General features: G+C 53.4%; 1 protein-coding gene across 1 annotated transcript in view; it reads left to right on the top strand.

Annotated features, from left to right (window-relative positions):
• ADGRL1 (adhesion G protein-coupled receptor L1) overlaps positions 1-14,196 on the top strand; it is a 41,501-nt gene extending 27,305 nt beyond the window's left edge. The window contains exons 5-23 of the mRNA XM_081091459.1: positions 1,724-2,524; positions 3,401-3,715; positions 4,445-4,548; positions 4,840-5,025; positions 5,324-5,362; positions 5,546-5,729; positions 5,882-6,004; positions 6,436-6,650; positions 6,946-7,116; positions 7,570-7,779; positions 7,868-8,088; positions 8,230-8,296; positions 8,695-8,786; positions 9,339-9,507; positions 10,976-11,104; positions 11,285-11,381; positions 11,474-11,602; positions 11,775-11,792; positions 12,309-14,196. Of these exons, the coding sequence (XP_080947585.1) occupies positions 1,724-2,524; positions 3,401-3,715; positions 4,445-4,548; positions 4,840-5,025; positions 5,324-5,362; positions 5,546-5,729; positions 5,882-6,004; positions 6,436-6,650; positions 6,946-7,116; positions 7,570-7,779; positions 7,868-8,088; positions 8,230-8,296; positions 8,695-8,786; positions 9,339-9,507; positions 10,976-11,104; positions 11,285-11,381; positions 11,474-11,602; positions 11,775-11,792; positions 12,309-13,051 (4,013 nt within the window). The 3' untranslated portion in view covers positions 13,052-14,196. The remainder of the gene's footprint in view (positions 1-1,723; positions 2,525-3,400; positions 3,716-4,444; positions 4,549-4,839; positions 5,026-5,323; positions 5,363-5,545; positions 5,730-5,881; positions 6,005-6,435; positions 6,651-6,945; positions 7,117-7,569; positions 7,780-7,867; positions 8,089-8,229; positions 8,297-8,694; positions 8,787-9,338; positions 9,508-10,975; positions 11,105-11,284; positions 11,382-11,473; positions 11,603-11,774; positions 11,793-12,308) is intronic.
• The last annotated feature ends 8,543 nt before the right edge of the window (positions 14,197-22,739 follow it).

The raw sequence follows: 22,739 nt of genomic DNA, 5'->3' as shown, positions 1-22,739 counted from the left end.
AGGCCCACACCTCAGGGCACCAGGGACAGGGAGATAGTGAAGCCCCAGGGCCCAAGCCAGGATCCTCTGGTCCCTGCCCACCTCTGTGCCCTGGGTGCCCCTTCTCCTAAAACAGGGCATGCTCCTGGCTGCTTTGTGCCTGGGGAGCCTTGGGCTGCCTCCCAAGCCAGGACCAGGTCCCAGCCCTTCCTGTCTCCCTTGGGGCCATCTGCTTTGGTGACAAGCCAAGCAGAAGCAGAGAATTCACTGCAAGCCCTCACTCTGGCCAGTCTGTGGGTTCTGCTAGCAGGGAGTTGAGAGGGAGGCCCAGCCATCCTGGATGGAGGGGCCTCTGACTGTCATCACTCTGGGAGGAGGAGGGGAGTCTGGCCATGCTGACCACGAGAGTCCAGATCGCCACTGGGTCAGCAGGGGAGCCTAGGCGTAGGTAGCCCTGGGACATGATGGGGTAGGGTGGGCAGGCCAGTGGGGGCCAACGAGATGCAGTTGAGGTTTTCCTCCTTTTCAGGGAATGGGGGGGTGGGGCGGGGCCCCCCACCTTTCTGACATCAACGCTGCCTTGGTCCCTCCTCCCGAGCCGGGGATGGTTGCAGGTAAATCTGGGTCCGGGGCAGGGGAGGTGGGGGGGGGGCCTGGCTGGGGTGGGCTGGGTCTTTATCCTAGCACTTGGTTCCCTCCCTTGCCCACTCTGAGCTGGACCTGGGAGTGCCCCCCTGAGGGACCCTCAGTCGGGCCTGGGCCTTGGAGTGAATTCTCTGCTCACCCCCTCTCTCCTCTGCCAGCACTAACCTTTCTTCCCAGGTGGTCTCCAGCGTGCCTCCCTTGGAGCCAGGACCTCTGCTGAGGGCCCCACCTTGTCTCTCTTCCCTCCACACAGCTTTCCTTCCCCCTCCCCAACTCTCCTGGGGAGTCCCCTCCCTCCCCATGTCCCACCCCCATCCCTGTGCACCAGTGTCAGTGTCTGCTGCTGAACAAACCCCATGAGAGACCCTGCTGGCTGGGGGCAGGGCTGGGCATCGTAGGGGAGCGGCTGGACTTTTCCAAAAACCCTTCCTGATTGTGTGGGTCCTGGGGGAGGGCACAGGCTGCATCAGGAACTTTGGGTGCTTCCCCTTCCCTGGAATGGGGGGATGCTCCTGACACCCACAGTGGGTACAGAAACATCACTACCTTGCAATTTTTGCAGGAGGAAGAAAGGGGAGTAAAAAAAAAAATCTTTCCTTGTATGGGTGAAGGATGGGACCCTCCACTCTAGCTCTTCCTTGGGAGGTGGAGATGATGGCCAAGAGGCAGGGCACTGAGTCCCTGGAACTTGAAAGCTGCCAGGCAGCAGCTGCAGTGAGGTCTTTCCACCATGCTTAAGGCACACGAGAAAGTCTCTGGGAGGGCTCTTGCCAAACCCCTTATCCCCAGCCTGTGGGGTCTCTAGCAGCCAGAAAAAGAAAGAGGGGTACCACCTTCTCCCACTAACCCTGCTCTTAATGGCCTCCAGGGTTGACATCTCCAGGGAGAGGGGCAGCTGGGCGGGCAGGGATCCCAGCCCGGAAACCCCCTTCCCATCACCAGCCCTACCAAGCAACCGTGACTGCAGCAGCAGGAGGGGACAGTCTGGCTTCCCCCTGGCCTTGTGACCAACTGCCTCTCTTTCCCCTTTCTCTCTCCTCCCCTCCCTCATCCCTGCACCTCCTCTCCTGTGTCCTCTCCTCCCACCCACCCTGCCCAGTCTTCGTGTGCCCAGGGACCCTGCAGAAGGTGCTGGAGCCCACCTCCACGCACGAGTCGGAGCACCAGTCTGGTGCGTGGTGCAAGGATCCACTGCAGGCGGGGGACCGCATCTACGTCATGCCCTGGATCCCCTACCGCACGGACACGTTGACCGAGTATGCCTCCTGGGAGGACTACGTGGCAGCGCGGCACACCACCACCTACCGCCTGCCCAACCGCGTAGATGGCACCGGCTTTGTGGTATACGACGGCGCCGTCTTCTACAACAAGGAGCGCACACGCAACATTGTCAAGTACGACCTGCGCACGCGCATCAAGAGCGGGGAGACCGTCATCAACACTGCCAACTACCATGACACCTCGCCCTACCGCTGGGGAGGCAAGACTGACATCGATCTGGCCGTGGACGAGAATGGGCTGTGGGTCATCTATGCCACTGAGGGCAACAACGGGCGGCTGGTGGTGAGCCAGCTCAACCCCTACACGCTGCGCTTCGAGGGCACGTGGGAAACAGGATACGACAAGCGCTCGGCGTCCAACGCCTTCATGGTGTGCGGTGTCCTCTACGTGCTGCGCTCGGTCTATGTGGATGACGACAGTGAGGCAGCCGGCAACCGCGTGGACTACGCCTTCAACACCAACGCTAACCGGGAGGAGCCGGTCAGCCTGGCCTTCCCCAACCCCTACCAGTTCGTCTCCTCTGTGGACTACAACCCGCGTGACAACCAGCTCTACGTCTGGAACAACTACTTCGTGGTGCGCTATAGCCTGGAGTTTGGGCCTCCGGACCCCAGTGCCGGTGAGGATGGCTCCTGTTCACTGCCCCAGGCCTCACCCCCAGTCCCAGGGTGGGGGGCACACTTGGAGTTCCTAGGGACCTGGGGGTGGGTTGGGGGAGGCCTTGAATGGAGTTACACAGCTCATGTTCTAAGCATTTAATTCATCTAATAACCCTCGTAGTCACAGGGATTGTCACTGCCCGGTTTACAGATGAGAAACTAAGCCTGGGGGTTGGGGTTAGTTTATGTACTTCGAGGATTTGGACTCAGAACTCTGGGCACCTAACCCCCGAGTGCACTGCTTCTCCCAGTGGCCTGTGCACTTTCAGCCATGGAACCCTTATCAACCAAAATCTTGAGTGGAAGCCCAGAGACAGAACGAGGCTGAGCTGCTGCTGCTGTTGATGGGGTGGGGCCTCTCTGTAGTCTCATTTGCCCCCTCAGCTGCCCTGAGCCATCTCTGAGCAGCCCCAGGGGTCCAGGAAGCCTAATCTCATCCAGCTCCCTTTGCATAATGGGAAACTGAGGGCCTCCCACCCGAGGGAAGGGACCTGGCCAGGTTACAGACCAGAGTGAGAGTAACCGAGGATGGGAGGTGGCCATGTTCCCTGCCTTCATGGCCTGTCCTCTCCAGTTTTCTTTCAGACCTCAGGGTGCACAGGAGTGAATTCTTAACCCCGTTGGCTGCTTTACATGGTCCTACAGAAGTGAGGGATCTCTGTGGGCGGAGAGAATGCCAGGGGAGAGCCCCTTCCAGACCCAGTGGGGACCAGGACACCTTTCTACTTCATTGGCAAGAAAAACACTAAGATGCCAGGGATCCAAGTACCCAGGCATGCTGTGGCAAGGCCCCAAACATGGGGGTGACTCTGTCTCCTGTCTCCTCTCCATTCCAGGCCCAGCCACTTCCCCACCCCTCAGCACGACCACCACAGTCCGGCCCACACCCCTCACCAGCACGGCCTCACCTGCAGCCACCACCCCACTCCGCCGAGCACCCCTCACCACACACCCGGTGGGTGCCATCAACCAGCTGGGACCTGACCTGCCTCCAGCCACAGCCCCAGCCCCCAGTACCCGGCGGCCCCCAGCCCCTAACCTGCACGTGTCTCCAGAGCTCTTCTGTGAACCACGAGAGGTGCGGCGGGTCCAGTGGCCGGCCACCCAGCAGGGCATGCTGGTGGAGAGGCCCTGCCCCAAGGGGACGCGAGGTGAGTGCAGAGGCCTCGGTCACTTCCACTGTGGCTGGTTTGTGGGGTGGCTACTGCTGGTCTGGGCAGGGAAGAGACAGGACATGCCCACCACTCAGCACAGGTGCACTTACCTGTCCATGCCCCTGCCAGAGCCTGGGTTTTATATGGCAGGGGTACCTGATATCTGCCGCTGTGTCCCCAGACTCCAACAGAGCTCCCAGGGCACAGTAGTAGCTCAGTACCCCCCCCCCCAAACCCTGTCCCCTCCTGCAGTACTGAGCACCTGCCGCATGAAAAGCACTAGGTAGACCCTGCAGGGAGCCCACAGAGGTGACTTGGGGGTGTCCCAGTCTCAGGCTAAGGCGGACCAGCCCTGGCAACAGCTGATGGCAGGGTAGACGGCAGTTGAAGTGCCAGAGGGGTGGGCCATGACCATGTGCTCCAGGGATCCGAGGGAAGGGTCAGAAGAGGCTTTGTGGAGAGGAGGCTTCCAAGACGGGCTTTGTGAAAGGTTCTATTCCTGTAGGCAAAGATGGAAGGGGCGCCAAGAGGGAGAGCTTGGGAAGTCAGGGGTGACTTATGTCACCTCAGAGTGACACCTCTCTTGACTGTCTGGCCTGCTTCATGTCTGCTCTTCCATGTTCCCCTCACCTACTTGCCCTCTCTGTCATCTCCTTTCCCCCTGCTTTGGCCCCTTTTCTCCTTCCTTGTGGCTCCCTTCTCTGTCCTGTCTGTCTGTCCCTGCAGGAATTGCCTCCTTCCAGTGTCTACCAGCCCTGGGGCTCTGGAACCCCCGGGGCCCTGACCTCAGCAACTGCACCTCCCCCTGGGTCAACCAGGTGGCCCAGAAGGTACCAGTAGCAGCTGCTCCTCTCAGGCACCTGTGCACACTGGGCTCTGGGTGGCTGGGTGCAGGGTGCAGTGGAGCAGTGGGACACAGAGGGAGACAAATGGGCGGCAGGTCTGGGAGGCAGGAATGTGGGTCCACTCTCTAGCGTACGGAGTAGGGGAGAGGGCAACCTGGGAGAAGGGGCCGCAGAGAGCAATGAGAAGGGCTGAGCAGGCCGGGCATGTGCAAAGGGACCATGGGAAAGCAAGATGATCCCTGACAGAGCTGGGTCCCCCACTTCTGCCTCATTCAGATCAAGAGCGGGGAGAATGCAGCCAACATTGCCAGTGAGCTGGCCCGCCACACCCGGGGCTCCATTTATGCGGGAGACGTGTCTTCCTCCGTGAAGCTGATGGAACAGCTGCTGGACATCCTGGATGCCCAGCTGCAGGCTCTGCGGCCCATTGAGCGCGAGTCGGCCGGCAAGAACTATAACAAGGTGGGGCCTGGCAGCAGGGCCAATGGGGGGCTCTGTCCTGGAGCCTCAGGAAGGTTCTGGCCTAGTACCTAAGAGCTGGGCTGCCATCCATGATGGTCAGAGGAAGGAAGGACAGAATCCAGGCCTGTTGATCTCCCTCCTGGGATACCTTGGAGGGTCCTGGGGGTTGGGGGATCCCTTAGGAACAACTCTTACTCATGGCCCAGCACCAGGTCGGTGGCAGACACAGAAGAGTGAGAGTGTTGGAATGAGTAGGGCAGGAGGCCAGGCCTGACAGTGCCTCCATCCCTTTCCTTAGATGCACAAGCGGGAGAGAACCTGCAAGGACTACATTAAGGTGAGGCCCAGAGGGCTTCTACTGTCTGAGGCGGGTGGGGCAGGCCCCAGGAGGCACTGGGGGGGTGGAGATTGAGTGGAGGGGATACAGAGGCCATCCTGAGGAACTGGAGGATGTGGGGCGACTCATGGCGCCACCCCCAACCTTTCCCCCTCCCCCCAACCCCTCTCCCTGCTCATTTAGGCTGTGGTGGAGACGGTGGACAACCTGCTGCGGCCAGAGGCTCTTGAGTCCTGGAAGGACATGAATGCCACAGAGCAGGTGCATACAGCCACCATGCTCCTGGACGTACTGGAGGAGGGTGCCTTCCTGCTGGCCGACAATGTCAGGGAGCCGGCCCGCTTTCTGGCTGCCAAACAGAATGTGGGTGAGTGCTATAGTCTCACCGAGGCAAGTTCAAGTGCAAATCTTGAACTGTGGGGCCCACCTGTTCCAGAGACCACCCTGGCCCTTGACCTTTGGCCCCTGGACTGGGCACAGATTCCAATCCCGTATGCCCTGCCATCCTCTGTCCCACAGTCCTGGAGGTCACGGTTCTGAACACAGAGGGCCAAGTGCAGGAGCTGGTGTTCCCCCAGGAGTACCCGAGCGAAAACTCCATCCAGCTGTCAGCCAACACCATCAAGCAGAACAGCCGCAATGGTCAGTGCCCCTTCTTTTCTCCCTCCTTGTGGCTCCCTGAAGTCCTCTGCTCAAGCCGGGGGAATATAACTCATGGGGTCTCCCAAAGCCCCGCAGGGCCAGGACACTGCAGTCTGCAGGGCTCACTTTGGTGCAGCAGCAGCTGATACTCGGAGCTCAGGGAGGACCGTCCCATTTGAGACTAAGGCACAGGAAGGTTAGGGATTTGCTCAAGATCACACCACAAGTGAGAGGTGCCCAGGGGCCCAGCTGCTGTGTGTTCCGGCCTGCTGCCCTGTTGTTTGGCGCTGCCTGCAACCGAGCAGTTGTCCCAGGGCAGGGTTCTCTGAGGCCACCCGCGTGGGCTTCGGCCTGGTAAGGACAGGCCCCAGTGGCCGGAGCTGCACCAGCCAAGAGCTGACGGCAAACCCCACCACACCTGTCCTCCCCAGGGGTGGTCAAAGTTGTCTTCATCCTCTACAACAACCTGGGTCTTTTCCTGTCCACTGAGAACGCCACGGTGAAGCTGGCGAGCGAAACGGGCACGGGCAGCCCAGGGGGCACCTCCCTGGTGGTGAACTCACAGGTCATTGCAGCCTCCATCAATAAGGAGTCCAGTCGTGTCTTCCTCATGGACCCTGTCATCTTTACTGTGGCCCACCTGGAGGTGAGCTGAGGCATCCCCCACCCTCCATGAGGGTCCCAGCATCTTTTGTGTTCCCATGCTGCATATCCTCCCACTGCCTGCTCATCCACCCAGGAGCAAGTCTGCACCCCTCCCTAGGCCATGCACCCCCTCGCAGCCCCCACCTCAACCGCTTAGGTCATTTGTCCCCAGAGATACCAAACTGCCACCTGGAGCTCCAAGCACTTCTCCATGCTTGCTGCTATCCCTGTGGCTGGGTGTGAGGGCTGGAGAGGGACTCCCCAGATCTGACTCCCCGGCCACCACCACACAACAGGCCAAGAACCACTTCAATGCTAACTGCTCCTTCTGGAACTACTCGGAGCGCTCCATGCTGGGCTACTGGTCGACCCAGGGCTGCCGCCTGGTGGAGTCCAACAAGACCCACACCACATGTGCCTGCAGCCACCTCACCAACTTTGCCGTGCTCATGGCTCACCGTGAGATCGTAAGCTGGCTGGCGCTCCGCTGCGCTCTCCTGGCGGGCCCACTCTCTGGCCCAGCTTTGCATGGCATCATAGAGTGAAGCATGGGCAGTGCCAGGGAAGACCAGCTTCATGGGCATGGGGGGCTACCAGTCTTGCCCAGGGGATGAGGCTACACATCTGGTTCTCTCTGGTCATAGTCCCACCTTCTCCCAAGGCCCACTTGAGAAGCAAGTTGGTGTCACCTTTGTCATCTCTCCACATGCCTTCCAGGGCATGAGGAAGTGAGCGCGCCACCTGCAGAGCGGTGGGGCCAGCAAGTTGGCCGGGGTAGCGGGGGCAGTAGGCCAGGGGGGTGGGGGCTGCACCAGCAGTACTTGTGGCCTGCAGCCTTGCCCCCAGCTGGCACTTAGCTGAGCCCAGGGTGAGCCCGGCTGTGGGCAGGGGTGCTGAGTGTACCCTCTGCTGTCCCCCAGTACCAGGGCCGCATCAACGAGCTGCTGCTGTCAGTCATCACCTGGGTAGGCATCGTGATCTCCCTGGTCTGCTTGGCCATCTGCATCTCCACCTTCTGCTTCCTGCGGGGACTGCAGACTGACCGCAATACCATCCACAAGAACCTGTGCATCAACCTCTTCTTGGCTGAGCTGCTCTTCCTGGTTGGCATAGACAAGACTCAGTATGAGGTGGGCCAGGCACAAGGTAGGGGGTGGGGGAAGGCAGGAGAGGCCACCTGGCTGGCAGCCCCTCATTTGTGGTGCCCTCGCCCCCCAGATTGCCTGCCCCATCTTCGCTGGCCTGCTGCACTACTTTTTCCTGGCTGCCTTCTCCTGGCTGTGCCTGGAGGGTGTGCACCTCTATCTGCTGCTGGTAGAGGTGTTTGAGAGCGAGTACTCCCGCACCAAGTACTACTACCTAGGTGGCTACTGCTTCCCAGCCCTGGTGGTAGGCATCGCAGCTGCCATTGACTACCGCAGCTATGGCACCGAGAAGGCGTGAGTGCCTCCCCCCACCCCCATCTCTCCTCTTGCCTGGTTCCCTGCTCAACAGCAGGACCCTTGGGGCACTGGGCTCCTGGGGTCAGAGGGAGGGGCCCCCCCTCTGCCTCTATCTACCTGGCCCTGCTTCCTTTATAGTTGCTGGCTCCGAGTGGATAATTATTTCATCTGGAGCTTCATTGGGCCCGTCTCCTTTGTTATTGTGGTAAGCTGGAAGGTGGTACCCCAGTACTGCGTCTCCATCCTTTATCCAGGCTAGCCTTGTCCCCGAGCAATCCCAGTCTCCCCAAGCCCTTGAAAACCATGGGAACTGAACAGCCAACTGAGAGGATGAGAGCACAGCGGGTCTGTAGCGCTCCAGCATTGAGGCTCACCCATCTAGGAGCTGGAATCTGAGCCCCTGCTCTACGGCAGGCTGTGGGCCCCGTCTTTCCAGTAGTGGGAACCCTGTTAACCAACAGTTACACCAGTCAGTGAGCACCTGGGGCAGGTATACCTGTAGAAGAGGCCCGGAAGAAGGAGGTCCAGGCTGAGACTTGGCCAGAAATTCACACCACAGGCAAAGCAACCCCAGCACAGCCCCTCCCCTTGTCCTGCCCCCAGGTGAACCTGGTGTTCCTCATGGTGACCCTGCACAAGATGATCCGGAGCTCATCTGTGCTCAAGCCTGACTCGAGTCGCCTAGACAACATTAAGTGAGCACCCCCTCCCTGCACCCCTGCCACAAAAACTCCACACTGGCCCGGCCTCTCCCAGGACTTTGTAAAATGTAGTGCTGTCACTCTGTTATCACACAAAGTGATTTAAGGACAAAGATGGTGTTTTATTGTGCTCGTTATATATCTACCGAATGTGTATTAAAAAACCTGGCACTAGCACATTCAACCTGTGGTTTGGAGGACATAACTGAATAACTGCTTAGGGCAAGACTGAATTCAAAAGTGAGTCTATTTCAGGGCAAGTTAAAGAGAAACAGGCAGCAAAAGATAATTTAAGGGTCTAGAAATAGGGCCAAAAGGATGAAAGATGCAGGGAATGACTAACCATTCACAAACCCCGACCCCCGACTTCTGCTTGCCCCTCAGGCCCAGGGTAGGTGGAAGTGTCGCTGGGCAGGCCATTATCCTCAGGCCTACTCACTTAGGTGGGTCTTTGCAGAGAGCGTCCAGACCCAAGGAGGCCAACAGGGGAAGCATCACCACTAGCGGGTCTTTGATGTTCCTGTCTTCTCTCCCCACCCACCCCAGATCCTGGGCCCTGGGGGCCATCGCGCTGCTCTTCCTGCTGGGCCTCACCTGGGCTTTCGGCCTCCTCTTCATCAATAAGGAGTCGGTCGTCATGGCCTATCTCTTTACCACCTTCAACGCCTTCCAGGGGGTCTTCATCTTCGTCTTTCACTGCGCCTTACAGAAGAAGGTGAGGTCAGGGAGGAGGCCCAGGTAGCCTGACTTCTGTAGGGACCTGTGTCTGCTGCGAGGGGAGCATGGGCTCAGCGTCCGGGAGGATTTAGCCAGGGGCGAAGAAGGATCTGGAAAAGAGCAGGATAGAGGACTGGAAGAGCAAGAAAGCAGGGTGGATCTGGGACATGGTGACAGCCTCTTCCCAGGGTGTGGGGCACCAAGCAGGCATGCAAAATGGAGATGATCCTGGGCCCCATCCAGACAAATGTTTCCTACTTAAATAGTTATGAGATGAACTATGAGTTTTGTGGTGATAGAAAGTTTCCTTTTTAAATAAAACATGTTAAAATCTAAATCAGGGGTCCTCAAACTTTTTAAACAGGGGGCCAGTTCACTGTCCCTCAGACCGTTGGAGGGCCGGACTATAGTTTAAAAAAAAACTATGAACAAATTCCTATGCACACTGCACATATCTTATTTTGAAGTAAAAAAACAAAATGGGAACAAATACAATATTTGTATTTGCAGGTGGCCCACGGGCCGTAGTTTGAGGGCCCCTGATCTAAATCTTAAGAAAGTAAATGAAGGTGATAACAGAAGCAGAGGAATGTGGAGAGGGCATACAGGACTCAAGCCATGGAAACTGAGCCAAGGCATTTGTGTACTTGGTCCTGAAGGCAGTGGGGGGCCCTGTCAGTGTTAGTCTCGGGAGACAGTGAGGTGGGTAAGGCTAAGGTTGGGGATGGAGATACCAATCAGAGTCCTGCAAGTTTGACTGTATCCTTCCTCCTCTTAAAACTGGCAGCCCCCATTGGACACACAGGGACAGTGACATCCTTATAGGAACCTCCAGGCACGCAAGGTCCAACCAGAGCCCCCTCTGTTCCCTTTCTTCCAGCAGTGCCCTCTGCCCTCTCTCAGACACCTAGACATGGACCGTCCTCATGGCTTGTTCCCTGCTCCTCCCCAGATATCACAGGGCCTGCTGTCTGTTTCTCTCAAGTCTTTGCCGAAATGTCTGCTTCTCAGTGAGGCCTCTCCTGATCGATTTGAAATCTGCAAACCACCACCACCACCCCACACCCCCCAGCACTGCCTAACCCCCTCCCCAGCCATAGGTCCTTCGCAGCACCTAACACCACAGACATCCTACATTACGTACTGATGTTTGCATCTATGTTATGTCTCTGTCTACTAAAATAGCAGCTCTGAAAGGTAGGGCTTTATGTCTCATTTGTTCTGATTATCCCCGGAGCCTAAACCGTGCCTGACACATAGAGGATATGCATTAAAGAGCTGTTGAGTCATTGAATGGATAAGAAACTGGTGGAGGTGAAGAACGGAAGATGGGCCTGAGCAAGGAAAGAGAGTCTACCGGGCTGGCTGCTGGGGGACAGAACAGGTTTCTGGTGCCTGCTTGTAGCTGGTCTCTGGCCTCCTGAGTGGGGGCGCCTGCGACCAGCTGCCTGTTCTCCTCGCCCCAGGTGCACAAGGAGTACAGCAAGTGCCTGCGACACTCCTACTGCTGCATCCGCTCCCCGCCCGGGGGCGCTCATGGCTCGCTTAAGACCTCAGCCATGCGGAGCAACACCCGCTACTACACAGGGACCCAGGTATCTGCGCGAGGGCGGGCACGAGGCAGGCTCCCTGGGCTGAGTGTTAGACCCAGGAGCCCAGAGGCGGGGCAGTGCTTTGCCCAGGTCCTTGGTGGTGGTCATCAGGCGAGTGGTCTCAGAAAGTTTCTGGAGGGTGGGCAGCTTGAGGGTCCCCTTATGTCTGGGCTGTGTCCCCAGAGCCGAATCCGGAGAATGTGGAATGACACCGTGAGGAAACAGACAGAATCTTCCTTCATGGCGGGTGACATCAACAGTACCCCTACCCTGAACAGAGGTGAGACAGCATCCCTCGCCCCTGGCTCCAGTCCCTTGAGATTCCTGGCCTGTGTCTCCAAGCCGCCCTGTTACTTCTGACCTCCTGGGCAGGTACCATGGGGAACCACCTGCTGACCAACCCCGTGCTTCAGCCTCGTGGCGGCACCAGCCCCTACAACACCCTCATCGCCGAGTCAGTGGGCTTCAATCCCTCCTCACCCCCTGTCTTCAACTCCCCAGGTAAGAATACTCTAGTTCTGGGAGAGGGCAACAGCCCAGGTCAGGGAGTGTGGGGTCTGCATCCTGAGGGGTTTTCACTTGGGGTGCCCTCGTGCCTCCTGAACTGAGCCTGGACTCAGCATTCCAAGCCCATTCACCTTCTTTCTTTTCCCTCCTGGCCTGGCACCTGCAGGGAGCTACCGGGAACCCAGTAAGTGAGACTTTCCTGGTAACATTTCCGAGGCTGGGAGGGGAACGAGACAGTGACCTCCTTGGATGGCCTCACTTATTTAGGGAGGAGAACTCATAGAGTGCGTCCCCGTCTCGCCCCAACACACACCCACAAGCATATGCATGCAGTCTCTGGTTTGGCAGCTGGTTGGTGGTGTATTTGGGCTTCAGGTGGGGAATGAAGATGAGGGTCAAGCACAGGTTTCCCTCCTAGCCGGGGGCTCAGAATCTTAGCGGTGTGAGACTTCCTCATCCCAGTCTTCTCACACCGCTAAGATTCTGAGTCCCTGGCTGGGAGGGAAACCTGGGAAAACTGGCCTCCACCCCCTCTTCCGCCAACCTGCATGATGGGTGGCCCCACTGCCAATGAGGAAGAGAGGGAATGGAAGACCCCAGTCCCCAGGGGCAGGGGTAAAACCAGGCAGCCCCACCTCACATGGCCTGGATCCTTCCCAGTGCCTGCCCCTCCCCCTGAGCAGCCCCCTTCTGCCTGCAGAGCACCCCTTGGGAGGCCGGGAAGCCTGCGGCATGGACACACTGCCCCTCAACGGCAACTTCAACAACAGTTACTCCTTGCGAAGTGGGGATTTCCCTCCAGGCGATGGGGCACCTGAGCCACCCCGAGGCCGGAACCTGGCAGATGCTGCCGCCTTTGAGAAGATGATCATCTCAGAGCTGGTGCACAACAACCTGCGGGGTGGCAGCAGCGGGGCCAAAGGCCCTCCACCACCTGAGCCCCCGGTGCCACCTGTGCCAGGGGGTGGCAGTGAGGAAGAGGCTGGTGGGCCCGGGGGTGCTGACCGGGCGGAGATTGAACTTCTCTACAAGGCCCTGGAGGAGCCACTGCTGCTGCCCCGGGCCCAGTCGGTGCTGTACCAGAGTGATCTGGACGAGTCAGAGAGCTGCACAGCAGAGGACGGGGCCACCAGCCGGCCCCTCTCCTCCCCTCCGGGCCGGGACTCCCTCTATGCCAGTGGGGCCAACCTTCGGGACTCGCCCTCCTACCCGGACAGCAGCCCAGAGGGGCCCAGTGAGGCCCTGCCCCCACCCCCGCCCGCGCCCCCTGTCCCCCCTGAAATCTACTACACCTCGCGCCCACCAGCCTTGGTGGCCCGAAACCCCCTGCAGGGCTACTACCAGGTGCGGCGGCCCAGCCACGAAGGCTATTTGGCAGCCCCAGGCCTTGAGGGGCCAGGGCCTGATGGGGATGGGCAGATGCAGCTGGTCACCAGCCTCTGAGGGACCTCATGGACCGGGGGCTGGTAGCCCAGGCCAGGGAGGGAACCCTGAGTAGGGCTCTGAGGGGATAGGGAGACTGAAGGAGGCAGAGGCTGGTGGGCCACTCTCCAGGCATCCCTGGTCTGAGGGCCCTCGAGGCCTCTTGGGGGCCCTGCTGTGGGGACCTGAGGTGCAGGGTTCACAGATAGGGTTTCCCACCAGCCACACGCACCAGCTTACTTTGGGGGAAGTGCCATGAGGAGGAACCCAGAGGTCCCAAGGGGAATAAGGAAGGAGAAATTGGAAGGGTACATCTCACTCTTGACTTCCCTCTCCCCGCTGCTCTTCCTATCTGCTGGAGAGAAATGAGGGCTTTGGTGTCCCTGGACCAAAGGCCTTGCTAGATGGAACTTATCAATCTGCACCTCTTTCTGTAGTCAGAAATGCTGGGCTGCACCAGGAGGGAGCAATGGGGGCAGAAGGACAGATGGACAGGTTCCTCCTGCACTACAGTTCCCTGCTCCCTGGAGACTGGGGGGCCTCTGGCCCAGGAGATAAGCCCCAGGGCAAGAGGAATGGGCATTTGTGGCTGGTGGTGTAAAGGTTGAATTTTCTCTGAAGCTCCTTCCCTCTGCTCTTAGTCCCTGCCTCCCCAGCAAACCTGTCCCCTTTGCCCTCCTCAAGTGCACCCACTGACCCCCTCCCTTGGGGTGACTCCTGATGAAGCACAACTCCCTGAGGGCCCCCAGCCCACAGGGGTGGCCATATTTGGGCAGTTCCAATCCTGTGGGCTTGGCTATCTGGGGAGCAGATTTTGGGTCTGGATCTCCCTGGGGAGTGGGTCCTGGGTTTGGATCTTTCCCTAGGGGCCCTCTTTCCCTTCCTCTTTCCTCCTCTCCCACTGCTGTAAATATTTCAAAGAAATGGAAAAGACAAAAAAAAAAGAAAGAAAATCTCATCACTTGAAGCCACCAGGAGCCTGCGGCCCAGCCGGCCCGGGCTTTCTCCGGAGCAGAGCTATACCGCTGGGCCTTGCAGCCTGGACTTCTCCGTGTACGTGTGCATCCCCAGCCAGGTGGGCGGCCACCAGAGCAGCTTTTTACAATCCAGAGACAGAAAAAAATCTAGAGGCAACAGCGAAACAAAGAACCTGTTTCCTTCCAGGCACCTATTTCTGTTGCCTCCCTCCCTGCTCCGCCTGACCCTGGCATCAGTCAGCCCTCCTGGGGCGTGTACCTCACTGCCTGCCCCAGGACCGGGGACCTGTCTACCCCTTCCCTCCCCACTGGCCCAGGGGAGGCACCCCTCACACCCAAAGATGCTTCTGCCAAGATGGCTGTGCTGTCCCTTTGAGTTCCTGCCTCTTGTACATTGCTTCTGGAACTCTGGGCTGGGGATGAGCGGCTGATTTCCTGCCTAGAGAGGTTGATGGGGGAGGAAAATGAGGACAGCAGGGTTTGATGTGACTGAGGAGGGAGGACCAGGAATGATGAGGTGGTCTTGTTTGGGTGGGAGTGGGGGTGGTATAGGGTGCAAAGGTGAAATATCACCTTCCCTACCCTACACCCTCCAACAGAGGAGGCAAAGCAAGATACCAGGGCCTCCAGTCAGGACACCCATGTTCTGGGGGCTCAACCCTAAACCTGTAGGCCCTAAAGAAGTGTCAGGCTTGGAATGTCTCCTGAGTACCTCTTCTGGTCCCCTCTCTAGCCTGTCACCCTGGCCCTCCAGAACACACACACACACACACACACACACACACTCTGGGGGTAGCATAGTCCCATTGCCACACTAACACAGCCCCATAATTGCCATTTCCTCAGGGGTGGCTCTCCACCTCTGCTCTGACCCCCTCCTTGTCTTTTTTGCCCCTTCCTCTTTTCTCACAAGTGCCATGAGTTTTCAAACATCTTTGGGTCTCAGTCTGCTGCTACCATGAACTTTTTGGGTTAAAGGGGAAGGGCTCTAGGGAGAAACTAGAGAAAAGGGACAGGTAGGTGGCTGGAGGGGCCCTTTTTGCTGCTAGAAAGCCCCTCCCTTATGGGGAGCTGAGGCTGGCTTGTCCCCGTCAGGGGAGAAGGGGTCAGACCAAAGATGGTGGTTTGTCCTGTGTGGGAGTACATGTGTGGGGAGAAGGCAGTGTTGGGTTCCATCTCTAGCTTCTCCTGGCAGGGAGGCTTAACCCTGTTCACCAGAAGACCATGGGTGAGTCTGGACCCAGAGAAGTAAGAGTGGGGATGATCTCGTCCAGATGGCTCTGTGAGGAGGATGGGAACCAGCTCTGTGACCTGCCTTGGTTTCAAGAGGGGCAATTAGAGGTCTGCAAAGAGCTGGCAGGAGACACAGGTAAATGGAGGAGTTGGCCTGACACCAAGAGGACTGGAAAAGTTAGCAGGGTGGGAGAGTTTCCAGGGGAACTGGAGGCATGCAAGGAGTCCTCCATCCTCTCCCTGCCCAGCCCTCCTTTTATCTCCAGACACGGACAATCAAGGGGAGAGAGGGTAAGTGGGTCCCTTGGTTCCCATTCCAGCCAGGTTCACCAAGGTGAATTCCTAGGCCTCAAAGCTGTGTGGCAGGGCCCCCTGGTGGGGCTGAACACCACTGCAGCACAGTGCAAAACACCACCCAGAGCCCAGGTGTCCATCCCCGCACCCCAACCAGACCTGGTGCCTTGACTCCCCCACCCCAGCTGGGACAGTATAGAGAAGAAAGGGTCTTGGTTTCCTCTCCTATTTCCTTCCTTGAATTCATTTGCTTCTCAATCTTGTTAATTTTTATCTGGGGTGGTTTTGTTTTGTGGGTGTTTTTTTTTGTTTCCCTTGCCTTCCTTACTGTGTTTCCACCTCTTTGCATTTTTTTTGCTGTCTCTATGTTCCTCTTCTCTCAATTTCTCTGTCCATTCGGGCCTCCCCTCCTCCATGCCCCCAGTCCCTCCTTGGTCTCCTTTTCGATATGCCAAACCAATTTTGGGTCGAGTGCATTTAACGAGAACAAAACAAAAGGCTCATAACAAGAACGTTTCAGAAAAAAAGTTTTAAAAAATTGTTGAGTCAAAAAAACAATAAAGAAAATAAGAATTTCTTGGAATGATGAGTGGTGTGACTCATTGAGGTGAAAACTGGTGAGTGAATCTGCACTGAGCACCCACCTGAGGCTCTGACACTGAAGAGCCTGCACTGTGACATTCAGAACCCATGGCAGAGGCCTGGAGTCACAGAACCAGAACCTACTCAAAACTTGGTAGGTTCTTGGGCCTGGCTGAGCAGCAATTCGGGTACAGTTTTTCGTTGAACACTCGAGGGTGGGTAAAGGTTATTAAAACTCCACTTTAAAGACAGGGAAACTGAGCCTTACAATATCTGCGTGCACACCCTAGTCTCTCTGGGCCAGGCAACTGTGCCATGTGTCTAGAGAAGCCCTTCCTGGCCCGGACATACTAATATGTCCACAGGCTTTATTAGAGCAAAACGGAATTTTACACTGTGCCTGTCTGATTCCTAGACCTCCCCCTCCCACACACTACTGAAATGGCGCTTTTTCTAAAATGACAACACAATGGATTTGCAGCATGTGTATTCTCAAAAAGAACTGCCAGTGCATAGAGAAAGGACCACTCAAACAGTGAAAGTATCTCCATGCTCCTCTGCCCTCAACACCACACTTCCCCGTTTCTCCTCCCATCTCCCCAGCCACTCCTTCCCAGTCCTGGTGGCTGGTGCCTTCTCATCTCTTGACCTCTTAATGTTGGCAAGGCCAGGAGCTCAGCCTTAGACCTTTTCCCTACCTACCTTGGGAGAGCTTGTCCCATCTCGTGGTTTTAAATGCTATCTATATGCTGAGGAGTCCTGAACATAGAGCTCTGGTCTAAACTACCTCGAGCTCCAGATTTACATTCATCCAACATCCCGATCCACATCTACCCCTGGGTGTCTGTTAGGATCTCAAACTTCATCTGTCCTAAACCAGATTAAGTTCCTGACCACCACTCCCCAGCTCCTCCCAAATGCTTTCCCACTTCAATGGCAAGTCCATCCCAAGACTCAAGCTTAAACTCTTGCAGCTTCTCTTGAATTCATCTCTTTGTTTCATACTCCACATCTATTCTGACAGTAAATGCATCAGCAGCTCTAACATTAAAATATCCAGCATTAACTAGTTCTCACCACTTTGGTTCAAGCCAACCCTGTCTTTCACTAGGACTACTGCAGCAGGCTCCTTACTAGCTCTCTTGTCCCCCTTCAGGCTTTTCTCAACACAGAAACCACAGAGATCTTGGTAAGCATATTTTGTCCTTCCTTGGTTCAAAACTATTCAATGGCCTCTTCTCTCACCCAGACGAAAGACCAACAGCACAATTGCTGACAAGGCCCTACAGAGCTCATTCCCATGGCTCCCCTCCTTCCTTCCACGCCAGCCACACTTGGCTTCTCATCTGCAAACATGCAGGCACTCCTGCCTGCCTCAGGGCCTTTGCACTGGCTGTTCTAGCAAAGCTTTTGCAAATCAGAGCTTCCCAGCAGGCTTTTCCATTTAAACTGCTATTGGCCATTCCAGAATTTCCTAAACCTGGTCTTGCTTTATCTCTCATAGTTCTCCCATCTCACAAAACTATCCTTATTGCTTGTTTACTCTCTGCCTCCCCAATTAGAAGGTAATATGGAATGGTGTTTTTTTAATGCTGTTCCAGTTTCTAGCATAGCATCTGGCACACAGGTGATCAATACATATTTGTTAAACAATAAAAAGCTGACTTGAACATAAGAACCAGAGTGAACCTGAGATGAGAGCTAAGAATGATGGGAGTTGTGCATGGGAGTTTCTATCTCTCAGTTCCCACACCTCTCTCACCATGTGATACTAAGTTTTTAATTCAACATGGCCCTGAAACCTAACTTCAATATTTTAGCGGTGTCCAACCCAAGAAAAGGCAAAATCTGTTCCTATGCTGGAAAAGGAACTGATTCTACTGGATCTACTGAGAGAGTCCCTGTGAGCCAATTCAGGAGCTTTATGGGTAATTAATAAACTATATATGGTTTTGACCTCATGGTCTGATTTTGAAATAAAATCCTGGCCTAAGATAACAACACGGCCTGTTCTTCTGCCATTGTGTCCTTTACTTTCTCCAGCCCTACACATGCTTACCCACTACATAAACAGTAGAAATCTGCTGGGCTGGACAACTGATGACCCTCAGGTAGTTGTTAGTGGCATGGATTTGCACATACATAGGAATAACTTTTATATTGAGATTTATCATTCCAAAGCTCTTTTCTACATTTCACCTTACTTATTACAAGGTATATATTATTATCCTTATTGATCAGATGAGAAAACTGAGGTTAAAGTGATTACATGACTTACTTAAATAAGATTACTAAGCAAGTTTACAGTGCCTACACCCTCTAGATCAGTGGTTCTCAACCTTGGCTGCACATTAGAATCACTTGGGAATCTTTTTAAAATCCTGATTTCTGGGCCTCATCCTCAGGAAATTCTGTTTCTTTGTTACTAATGTTGTGGCCCCACTCTATAACAAACAAACAGAATTTCTGGAGGATGAGGCCCAGAAATCAGGATTTTAAAAAGACTCCCAGGTGATTCTAATGTGCAGCCAAGGTTGAGAACGACTGCTCTAGATACTTTACATATGCTATCCAATTTAATGTTTTCAATGACCCAGTGAGGCAGGTGTTACTTAGCCCCATTTATAGCTGCAGAAACTGAAGCCCAGAAAAGTTAGAGAATATCCCCACAATAGTTAGAGAATATACCCACATTCACTCAGCTAATAAAAAAGTGCTGCACCAGGCCTCCATCTTGGTCTTCAGATCCCAGGGCTGCCTCTAGGGCTATCTGCATGCAGCTGCAGTTGCCCACTTCTCATCACTGCCCACCAACCCCACTTGGCACACAATAAAGGAGGCTGACAATCTGGCTCCCAGAGTCAGAGGAAATGCCCACTGACTACACCTGATGGTCTCTATGTAGCTAGTAGTAGGACTGTCCAGGGTGGACCCCCGGGAATCAAGCCAAAGGGAAGGCCTTAATTCAGAGCAACAGAAGAGTCTTTTCAGATCCCCAAAGGACTGAGAGCACTGGAGCCTCCGGCCTTGAGAAACCTCCTCTCTCCCACAAACTCTTGGGAAAGCCTTGGGGAGCTGGGCTGAGAATGGACCTCTATCCCCACAACATTTCAAGCTTAGTCGGGTCCTCTCTTACCCTTTCAAACATGGCAGTCATGGAAACTAGCAGTGATGACAGGCACCTGCTGGCTTTTCCCTTCTATTTATATCAATCACTTTTCACTTAACCTGGACTCTCCTTGACCAAAACCCTAATAACTGCTAGTCTTTTCTATCTGTCCTGTCCTACTGTCTTCCACCAGCCTCTGCCTCTGACCAAACAATCCCAGCTTCTCACAACTGAAGTCCTCACTTTAAGCCAGTGGTTCTCAACCTTCTGGCCATTTAAATGCAGTTCCTCATGTTGTGACCCAACCATAAAATTATTTTCGTTGCTACTTCATAACTGTAATGTTGCTACTGTTATGAATCATAATATAAATATCTGATATGCAGGATGGTCTTAGGCAACCCCTGTGAAAGGGTCATTCGACCGCCAAAGGGGTCGCAACCCACAGGTTGAGAACCGCTGCTTAAGCCAACCAGTCCTCTCCTGGGAATCAATCCTAAGGAATCACACATGGCATGAAGACTCAGCAGCAATAAGATTCACTGGAGTCAGGCTTTTAAGAGTGAAACATAAGGAATAATCTAAAATTTCAGTATAAAAATAGTTACATAAATGATGTACATCAATACAAACAGAATAAATAAATAAATAATACAAACAGAATACCATGTAACAATTAAAAATGAGGATGTAGCCCTACCCAGTTTGGCTCAGTGGTAAGACTGTTGGCCTGCAGACTGAAGGGTCTCGGGTCCAATTCTGGTCAAGGGCATGTAACCTCAGTTGCAGGCTCGATCCCCGGCCCTGGAAAGGTGCATGTTCAGGAGGCAGCCAATGTGTCTCTCTCATGTCTCTCCCCTCCTTTCTATTCTCTCTAGAAATCAATGGAAAGATACCCTCGGGTGAGGATTAACAAAACAAAAGATGTAAAAGAACATTAAATGACATGGAAATATACTCATAATACTAAGTGTAAAAAGGATATAAAAGACTGCCCCAGTTTAAAAAAACATATATGCAAAAAGTGTGTATATATATATAAAATTGTGTGTGCACAATATATGCAGAATATAAAGTTATACAATGAGAGATTAACAGTTTACCAGTAGTGGATAAATTTTTAAAATATATTTGTATTGATTTTTATAATGTATTTTTATTGATTTCAGAGAGTAAAGGAGAAGGAGAGGGAGAGGGAGAGAGAGACAGAAACATCAATGATGAGAGAGAATCATTGATCAGCTGCCTCCTGCACACCCCACACACTGGAGATGAAGCCGGCAACCTGGGCATATGCCCTGACCAGAGATGGAACTGTGACCAGCCAGGCGTGACTTTTAGAGACAGAGGAAAGGAGAGGGAGAGAGAGAGATAGAAACATCAATGTGAGCCCAACTGGTCTGGCTCAGCAGTTGAGTACTGACCCAGGAATCAAGAGGTCACCAGTTTGATTTGGGGTCAGGGCATATGTCCAGGTTGCAGACTCAATCACCAAGAGGGGGGCGTGCAGGAGGCAGCCAGCCGATCGATGATGCTCCTCTCTCATCAATGTTTCTATCTCTCTAACCCTCTCCTTTCCTCTCTCTAAAAATCATTAAAAAAAAAAAAAAGAAAGAAAGTGGTGAGCCCTAGTTGGTTTGGCTCAATGGATAGAGCATCGGCTTGTGGACTGAACAATCCCAGGTTTAATTCTGGTCAAGAGCTTGGTTGTAGGCTCCTCCCCTGCCCAGGCCCCAGTTGGGCTCGTGCAGGAGGCAACCAACTGATGTGTTTCTCTCACATCAATGTTTCTCTCTGTCTTTCCCTTTCTCTTCCACTCTCTCTAAAAATCAATGGAGAATTAAAAAAAAAAAAAAGTGGTGAGTACTTAAAAAAAAAATCAATGAGAAACATCAACAGGGATCAGCTGCATATGTCGACCTCCTGCATAGGTCAACGCTCAACCACTGAGCCACACTGGCATGGCAGTGCTGTAATGGGTCATTTTTACTTTCTTGCAACTCTGTTGTTTTTGCTTTAAACATATATTACTTTTGTAATAGGAAAAAGTATTTGTGTGTCCTACTTTCTGTGGAAGAACAAAGACCAAGAATAACCAATATAAATGGAAGACGAAAAGAACAAGGTGGGGAACTAGCCCTGCCAAGATTGGTTATGGTATGATAATATTTAAGATGTGTTGGCACAGGAAGAGAAAAATAGGCCAATGAAGAGACCTGTGACTAGATGGAAACTTGCTCTAGATAGAGGTTATAAGTCACTAAGAAAAGAATAGATTAGTCTAGAGGAGCTCAAATTTTGTAGTATAGGGATTCCGTTATCCTCTTAAAAATTAACAAGGATGGGGTGGAGGGGATGACTAGGCAAAGCCCCAAAGATTTCAGGTCTGTGAAAGAAACTCTGTATGAGACTATATACATGCCATACATTTGTCCAAACCCACAGAATGTACAACACAAGAGTGAACCCTAATGTAAACTATGGACCTCATGCTCTGAATATGATGTGTCCACACAATTTATCAATTGTAACAAATATACCACCCTGCTGGGGAAGTTAAAGGAAGAGGCTATGCATGGGGGGGTAGGAGGTGGGCTGTGGGTATAGGGGAAATCTCTGTAACTTACTCTTTTTTTCTTTTTTTTAAAAATATATTTTATTGATTTTTTACAGAGAGGAAGGGAGAGAGATAGAGAGCTAGAAACATCGATGAGAGAGAAACATCGATCAGCTGCCTCCTGCACATCCCCCACTGGGGATATGCCCGCAACCCAGGTACATGCCCTTGACCGGAATCGAACCTGGGACCCTTCAGTCCGCAGGCCGACACTCTATCCACTGAGCCAAACCGGCTACGGCTGTAACTTACTCTTAACTTTGCTGTGAACCTAAAGCTGCTCTTAAAAAATTAAGTCTTTTTAAAAAATTAATGAGAAAACTAGAGTTATTGTTTATAGGCATAGGGTTTATTTCTATTTATATTGACTGATCTGGAAATTAAAACTGATTTAAAAATTAAATACTTAACTAACTTAAATTAGTTAATAAGTTTATTAAATGTTAACATAACCTATAATTAAAATTTATTTATTTATTTACTTATAAACAAAGCAGTGAAAAGAATGGCATTATTTTACATTTTTGTAAAGCTCCTACTAGCTTAATGGAAGACAGCTGGGTTCTCACATAGGCTACTGCAATCAATCTGTTACAATATGCTGTTTTGGTTGAAGAATATGAAGAAAATCCAGCCTTACATTGATAAATAGTTGTAAATGGGAGAAGTATTATAGCCTTTTCAGCTAATTGAGGGTATTCTACCCTGTTACTACACCAAAACTCAAGTGGCGGTGTATTAAAGTTAGTTACAATGTGGAACAGGAAACTGTATCAATTTAGTGCATTACATTGAAACATATTTGTCATGCAATTTTAATTGATCTTTCCCCTATCATGCTTTTGTAACATCATACATTGGTCTTTGAGAAAATACTGATCTACTGAGTTATTACAT

The sequence above is a fragment of the Myotis nattereri genome, assembly GCF_964212035.1.
Source record: "Myotis nattereri genome assembly, chromosome: 5".
NCBI classification, from domain to species: domain Eukaryota; kingdom Metazoa; phylum Chordata; class Mammalia; order Chiroptera; family Vespertilionidae; genus Myotis; species Myotis nattereri.
The sequence above is the reverse complement of the archived record's forward strand: the minus strand, read 5'-3'. Positions and strand labels throughout refer to the sequence as shown.